The sequence below is a fragment of the Rhinopithecus bieti genome, unplaced genomic scaffold, assembly GCF_001698545.2.
Source record: "Rhinopithecus bieti isolate Rb0 unplaced genomic scaffold, ASM169854v2 scaffold_33935, whole genome shotgun sequence".
Taxonomy (NCBI): Eukaryota; Metazoa; Chordata; class Mammalia; order Primates; family Cercopithecidae; genus Rhinopithecus; species Rhinopithecus bieti.
In genome coordinates this window covers 931631-939410 of record NW_016814646.1, presented here as the reverse complement: position 1 = coordinate 939410, position 7780 = coordinate 931631, and the positions used below count along the sequence as shown (strand labels likewise).

At 50.7% G+C, this 7780-nt stretch overlaps 1 protein-coding gene across 2 annotated transcripts; it reads right to left on the bottom strand.

Moving 5' to 3' along the window:
- Positions 1-200: 200 nt before the first annotated feature.
- NKX6-1 (NK6 homeobox 1) lies at positions 201-7540 on the bottom strand. 2 transcript variants are annotated; one of them, XR_001881415.1, is made up of 4 exons: positions 6871-7540; positions 5003-5175; positions 1985-2777; positions 201-262 (listed from the first exon to the last, which is right to left on the bottom strand). XR_001881415.1 is itself a non-coding variant. In XM_017851637.1 (3 exons), the coding sequence occupies exons 1-3, from the start codon at positions 7538-7540 to the stop codon at positions 2517-2519; spliced, it is 1104 nt and encodes a 367-aa protein (XP_017707126.1). In that variant the 3' UTR covers positions 1975-2516. The 2 variants fall into 2 exon arrangements, 1 of the variants encoding a protein (XP_017707126.1); XM_017851637.1 differs by lacking the exon at positions 201-262 and having other exon boundaries at positions 1975-2777.
- Between the last annotated feature and the right edge of the window lie 240 nt (positions 7541-7780).

The following is a 7780-nucleotide window of genomic DNA, read 5'->3' as shown; positions in this document are numbered from 1 at the left end:
GAAGGAAGGAAGGAAGGAAGGAAGGAAGGAAGGAGAGGGGGAAGGGAAGGGAAGAAAGGACAAGGGGAGGAAAGAAAAAAGGAAGGAAAATGAAAGAAGGAAAAAGAAAGAAAGGAAGGTATTGTTCATAGCTAAAATAGAAATTATCCCAGCACAGCAAAGCCTCCTTCAAAATAGCTGCTCCTCTGAAGGACACATACCTTACTCATACTAAGAAGATGGAAATTCAGAAGAGTTTGAAACTCCCTGAGAACTTCATAAACTAGAAAAAACAAAAAAGAGGACAGATTTTCAGCCCTTCTGTTAAACCGTGCTATTAGCATTGCATTCTACAATAATTTCTCTTCAGGCAATTTCATTTTGTGGAATTTGTGAAAATTTTAGTTTTCAACTATTTTTTACTTTCAAGGGAACAAAACAGACCTATACTTTCTTTAGCCTGAAGAATCTACTGAACTCTATTGATTTTTTTTCTCTTTAAACACAAGCTCATTAACCCAAAACACTAAGGAGGTAATGATATTTCACTGAGCCTGAAACCAAGTGTCTAAAAACAAAAAGAGCCCAAAACAGTGATACTGCCCAGGCCTTCCCCCCCCCTTTTTTTTTTTTTTCAAATTCAGCTGGAGAAGCTATGACATTGCTTTCTTAACCCTAAAAGATTTTTACACCAGTTAAAGGAAGCTTTGTTTAAATTCATCCTACTACAGTAATGTTTAGTAAAATCACGGCTTCTGTCTTTCCACAATTTCTGCAGTCTTACAACTACAGGTGGAGAAATATTAGCATCAAATAGCAGCGCTACTCAACCAGCCAGCTCTGCTGCCTCCTCTAAGCTAATCGAATAGGGGTTGACTGAAGAGTTATCTTGGATATGTGGAAATGAGCTCTTCCCAACTGTCCCCCAACCCCAGGGACTTCCTGGAAAAGGAAAAAGCAATCACGAAGAAATTAGACAACACAGACATCAGAAGCAGCTAGTTAGCTAGACTAGTCTCTTCAAGAATCACCATGAGTGGGACTGCATTTCTTTTATTTTCCTATCCAGGAGAACAAGAAATGTGACATCACTCTTCCAAAGGAAAAAAAAAAATTAAGTAACAGCTATTTCACCCAAGAAACTGATATACCATTTCTTTGTGGTCTTGACTTTTATTGAGATCTCTGATGAGATCAGATGATCTGTACCCTTTCATTCAAGGCAACAGACGTCTTCAAACTGTTTTTTTAATTTGATTTATCCTTTGAAACAGAAAGTGCATTACATTTAACTGGTCTTGCAAAGGGGATTTTCTTCTCTTTACAAACCGAATTCCTTATATAAATTAATAAATGTTAAAGATGTTAATATATCGCCATTATTAGCTTAAAAAAGAAAACAATTTACATATTCTATAGTATTCTTATGATACAAAACACTTCAAATTCAATTACAGCAACTAAATGGATTTTTATGTTTCAGACCCAGAGCGGTTGTAACAATTCCCACCATCTACTTTAACACGCATTTTTATCAGAAAGGAGTTAAATACAAGCTATTGTAGCCCCTCCCTCCCCAATACTTTCTTTAAATCACTAATAAATAGCAACAAACGACTGTGCAATTTCAGAGAGGAACAGGGAGGCAGGTGAGAGGCCTTCCCTGGTTCCCACGTCTTCCACTTCAAGTCCGGGGGATGCGGGAGCGCAGTGCAGATCCAAGGGGTGGGCAGGGCAGGGCAGGGAGAGAAGAGGTGAAGGGGAAAGGTGAGATTCTGCAAATCCGAACAGGAAAGAGGAACGAGAGGAGGGGCCGGAGAAGGTGATGACATTCTATTCTACGCTTCTCAAATGAAGTTCAAAATAAAAGGGAAGGTGTGGCTTGAGTCGCTCTTCAAAGGGGAGGAGGAGAAGGAAGAAGGTCCATCTTTTTATACGAAATTCAAAAAATCATTTTACATTTTAAATATTCACAATAAAGTAACTTCTAGTCAGTGTAACTCACGATTTATTTACAAAGAGCCTTCAACAGGTTACTTTAGTCGCACAGCAGTGTGTGGGGGGGGAGAAACCTCCCTCTTCCCATCGGTGGCAGCGCCCGCCCGCTTGGCTCCGAGGTCCCGCGCGCGGTGGGCGTCAACCCTTCCGCAGCACCTCTCGGCGCCCCCTACCCCGCCGCCCGCGGGGGCAAAAGCTGTGGGCGAGGGGGACCCGGGCGCTGAGGCCGCTGCCCGCCAATGGGGATAGGGCTGGGACCGTCGCCTAGCTGCGGGTTTCAGTAGCGTCATTTACGCGGTGCATTTGGTGGTCTTCCTTGCCTTGTCAACCCCGGAGTCTCTCTCCCCCACATCCCCTCCCACAACTTCAAGGTTAAAAAAATAGATATGTACATCTCAAAAATAGCAAAGGGTCCCCTCAGGCAGGGCCGGGTCCTCCGGGCCCCGAGGGGCTGCCAGGAGCGGCGTGCGCGGTCCCAGCGCCCCTCGCGGCCCCAGAAGTGGAGGCCAGAGCCGGGAAGGTGCGGCGGGCGGCGGTGTTCAGGATGAGCTCTCCGGCTCGGACGCGTGCAGTAGGAGGCCGCCGCCGCCGCCGCTGCTGGACTTGTGCTTCTTCAGCAGCTGCGTGATTTTCTCGTCGTCCGAGTTGGGATCCAGAGGCTTGTTGTAGTCGTCGTCCTCTTCCTCGTTCTCCGAGGCCCCCTTGAGGCGCTCGGTCTCCGAGTCCTGCTTCTTCTTGGCCGTGGCCATCTCAGCCGCGTGCTTCTTCCTCCACTTGGTCCGGCGGTTCTGGAACCAGACCTGAAGGCGGAGAAAAGGGAGGAGAGGGGAGACAAGGGAGAGGAATTGAACTAGCAGATCCAGGCCATGCTACCACCCCCGCATCTCGATGGCCCTCCCGCGGCCCCCCGAAGGCTTGCTGCCCTCCCTTGCAACCCTCCCTTGTCTCGGCCGTCAAAGTCCGTCTCCGTCGCCTCAAGCCCCCCCCCCCCCCCCCCCCCCCCCCGCCCCCAACCAGCCCCCCCCCCCTTCCCCCCCCCCCCTTCCCCGGCCCTAAAACCCCCCCCCCCCCGCCCCCACGCCCCCCCCCCCCCCCCGCAGTAGCTGGCACTAACAAACTGACCCCCGTTGCCATAGCGATGGTAACACAAGATTATTGAGGTTGTCAGCGAGCGAGTTCTCAAAAGTAAAAACAAAACTTGGAAAGTTAAAAATGAGTGTCCCTAAAAGTGGGTTCACTTTCCTGCCTTCTAGTTCGAAGTTGAAAACTTTTCCCCCTTCATAAAGTTGCCCCACAGTGGCTGTGATTTTATTCCTTATTTACTTTCTTAAATTAAGAAATTTCAAACAACCTGACATGTACTTGCTTTTCGATGTAGATTGTGGGGGGGAAAGCACAGCATTTGCCCCAATTACTTCTGTTCTCCTTTTCACTTTTGAACATTTGTTTCACTTAATCTCAGATCTGAATGTGTACAAACATGGTAGATAAAAAATATCCTCCCTGTTTTTACTTTCGATGTATGGTGCACTTAAAAAAAATCTGTTAAAATACAAACTTCAAGTCGCCTTTAATGTTTTTCATAAGCCCAAAGTAAAGCGAAGGCTAGAATTATCATTGGTTATTTTTAAAACGGAAATATTGTCAATTACATTATTTTCCACAATTGGCATGTCTATTCTTTCAAGTGTTATTTTAATTGTGTTCCTGCCCAAGACATTTAATACAAATATTTTTAAGCTTATTCGTGATGCTTGACATATATTTTACCTAAAGCATCAGCAAGAAGCAACCTATTTTCCAGAGATACTGAATTATCCTCCCTTTATTCTGTCTTCCATTATGTATTTTATCTAGAGAATCAGAATTGTTAAGAAAGTGATCTTTATTTTCTTTATACAGCTATAATAATTCACTTCTAGCCATATAGACATATTTACGGTGAAAAAGGAAGATCTCCAGATTATCGCAGTAGGCTCTGTACCAACCTACTGCAAAAATAATTTTAACTGTGATGGTATCCTAATGGCCACATGCAGAATCACTCCTGAAATGTATTTTATGATGGCTGTCCAGGGGGAAATACACTAGCCAGCAGACATGGCTAATGTTATTCCTACTTAATTTAAGGAGCAACAATAGAGCTAATGAAAACAGACTCACACCCCAAAGAAACAAACATAACAAACTGAAAAAGAAGGACAAAAGAGACTATTGGAAATACAGGAAACCATCAGATTGAATTTACCCAGCTTGTTCAATCCCTTTATTTTTTAGGAAAAAAATTTCTGAAATTTGTTTCCCTGGAAATATACTGTACAACTCAATTATAAGGAAAGTGATATTTTAATTATAAATTGTTGTCATGAATACTGCAAATCTTATATCTGTTGATAAACTTATTTTAAACCAAATTCAAGCCTACAATTTAGTAATAATCTTGTCAATTCATTTGTAAAATTACTATTCCAAAGCGATTGCCTTAAGCTAAGATAAAAAACAGGTTCATCTATGGTAAGTGGTTAGATCCTGTGGATTTATTTATTTATTTTTACTTGCAAATTAATAGAGTAGCCCTGTAATACTGATCTACATTAGGAAATTATATAACTAGTGGAGCCTGAATTGACAAACAAAAACTTGGATATCTCTACAGATAGGATATATAGAAGCTGTCTGACTGGCCTGATCTATTCTCTGGGCTGATATTTCATTAATGCTTTTATTCTCTAATAATGGTGAATCCCCCAGCACATGCTGCTATCTAGATTAACCTAATTTCAAAGGCTGGGGCTTGATTCCTTTTGTTCATCAAGAGTTTGCCTGCCTGCAAGACCCCAGTGTAGTCCCCACCCTCCTTCACTACTCTCAACTTCTCCCCAGGCTCCTCCGACTCGCACCTCCCAGGCGACTGTTTGTCAGTTTGGGGTGTGTGTGTGTGTGTGTGTGCGCGCCCATGTGTGTGCGCGCGCCCGCTCGTGACAGGTGCTGTACCTATCCCTCTAGGTGTACAAGGTCCACTCACCTTGACCTGACTCTCCGTCATCCCCAACGAATAGGCCAAACGAGCCCTCTCGGGCCCCGCCAAGTATTTTGTTTGTTCGAAAGTCTTCTCCAGGGCGAAAATCTGCTGTCCGGAAAAAGTGGGTCTCGTGTGTTTTCTCTTCCCGTCTTTGTCCAACAAAATGGATCCTTGATCTGTGAGAACCAATAAACAACGAGAGAGGGGGGAAAACCATCGGTTACAAGCGGCTGCACTGGGGGAAAAAACGAACTCGACAAACAGTGTTTTGTGGGAAAAGAAAGCTCAGTCTGTGGCGTACACCAGAAGTGTAGTGGCGCTTCCAGCCTAACGGCGCGTCTCCTTTTGCCTTTTTACATCCACCTGTTTTTTAAAAAGCCTTGTGTTTGGCGCAGCAGTAAATACCTTCTGCTCAGCACCGATGTCAAACAGCTAGGGAGCCTATTGCTAAAGTTTGCCAGAGCCTAATCGCAAGGCCCCATTAAATTAACGAGTGCCGGAAAAAGGCCACTCTCCCCTCCTAATCCAGTCGGTGCTCGTTCGGCCCCGGAGCCTTTGCATGAGGATAACTAGATTTTTTTTTTTCCTTCAACGCTTCCTTAACCTGTGTCCAGGCAACAAAGGGGTCCTTGTTTTTGCACACAAGAGAGCTAAGTCGCCCCCAAGTCTAACGTCGCTGCAGCCGAGGGGGAGAGGGGAGGAGGGAAAAGGACCAGCCTTTGTTGGAGGCCCCTAATACGGCCATCAAAACCGATACAATAGCGTCTCCCTGGCACCCCAGCTAGGCCCGGTTGCCACCGTCCCCGGGCTTCCCAAGAGAACCTCCACTCGGCTTTCCCAACTTCCTGCAGTTACCGCTGCTCAGCCGCACTAAGGAGGTCCGGAGACTTGGAAGAAACTTGCGAGACTCGCTCAAAAGCGAAGAACCAATCGAGAAAAGAACCCCAGGCTGGGAACCGAAGTACACCTGGAAGGCTGGAAACCTCCGCGGCGCTGCGGCCGACTGCCCTGAAGACTAGCGCGATCTTGGGGCAACTCAGTATGCCTCAAGCAAGGTCTTTGCAGGATGGTACATTTTCCCCAGGCCGTGTCCCTTCACCTCGCTCTTCCCCTGGCTCTTTCTTGTGTTAGGGTGTTGAGCTCCACGATGTCCCTAGATGTGCCCGGACGCAAAGTGTGCCAGCCCCTAGAGTGGAGGCAGGTGGGAAAGCGCGGGCCCAGTGCTGGGGAGCGGCTGGAAGCGCTCGCCCTGCCCCGGGGACGCTGGCCTGTCTTCGATGGGCTCACCCAGGCCGAGTGTACTCAGGCGGCGAGGGCGAAGAGGTCTCCTCTCCCAGGAGGAGACCTGCATGCAAATACACACACTTCCCGGGCGTTGGAGGGCTCACCGCTGCCGGGCCTCACTGCTTCGAAGAGAGACAGCGGGTTAGGCTGGCAAAGGCGGAATGGGGCCCTGGACGGCAGGCAGGAAAGGGGAAAGTAGGGATGCAGGGGCCTCTCCTCCCCATCACTCCAACCCAGGCCAGGCCTGCGGTCCTGGCAGGCCGTTTCAGGAACAGCCAGGGGCTCGGACTAGACACACGTCCCGCACCGCGTTGTGGTCCACACGAACACACACACACCAGCTCAGCCCAGGCGTACTCAAGACTTAGAGAGACGGAGGCGCTTGGATGCAGCCACGCGAGCTCAGGAAAGCGAGAATCCCTTTCTGGAAGCCCTGGCCCAACCTAACTGGTGTGATTCCGGCGCTGCCAAACTATTGGGGCGGGCCACAGGATGGACCGAGCGGCATGCACACCGGGGGCCGCGACCTGGGAGTGGGCAGAACAGGCACGGCAGGCGGGCATCGGGGCGCGGGTGGTTGTACTCACGAGGGGTACAGGCCAGGCGTGCGTCCCTCCAAGGCGGGCTCTGCATCACTCCCGGCCAGAAGATGGGCGTCCGGCCGGGCAGCTCAGCCAGCGGCTTGGGGTACCGGCCCACGGCGGCCACCGCCGCGGCGCTGGGGCTGAAGTAGAGCCCGGGCGGCGGCGGCGGCGGGCTCAGGCTGCTAAAGCGGGGCAGTCCAGCCAGCAGCCCCGCCGGGGATGAGGCGGCGGCTGCGGCCGCGGCAGCAGCTGCGGCGGCGGCAGAGGCGGAGGAGGCAGAGGCGGACGAGGAAGAGGAGGAGGAGGAACTGGAGGGCGAGGCGGAGGGCAGGGCGGCCCCCGAGGCCACGGGCATGGAGGGCCGGCTCAGGATGTCGTTGATACCATGTGGGGTGGCGGCCGAGAGCTGCTGCGGGGGGCTGCCAAGGGATGAGAGGCCCCCCGTGGCCGGGGGCTTCAGGCCGCCTGGGTTGTGGGTGCCCAGAGGCGGGGATGGCGACGAGGAGGACGACGATGAGGACGAGGAAGAGGGGGGGCCGGCAGGCAGCGGGGGATACGCGGCAGGGTACAGCGGGGTCTTCATCTCGGCCATGCTGTGCAGGGCGGCCAGGGGCGGGCTGCTGAGCAGGAATGCGCTCTGCCGGGTGCCCTCCATTGCCCCCACCGCTAACATCCCACGGCCAGGCCGGAGCCCGTAGCCTTGCAGCGAGGGCTCTGGCTGGTGCCCCTGGCGAGGCTCTGAGGAGCCGGAAGCGCCGAGGGCACGAGCGGAGAGGCACTCGGCGCGCCCGGAGGCGAGCTGCCAACTGGGCCAAGAATGCCGCCGCCGGGAGTTGCTCCTCTAGCTGCGCAGCAGAGATGTCCAAACCTTCCACGCGGGAGGCGGCAGCTCGCCGAGAAAAGCAGGCGTCCC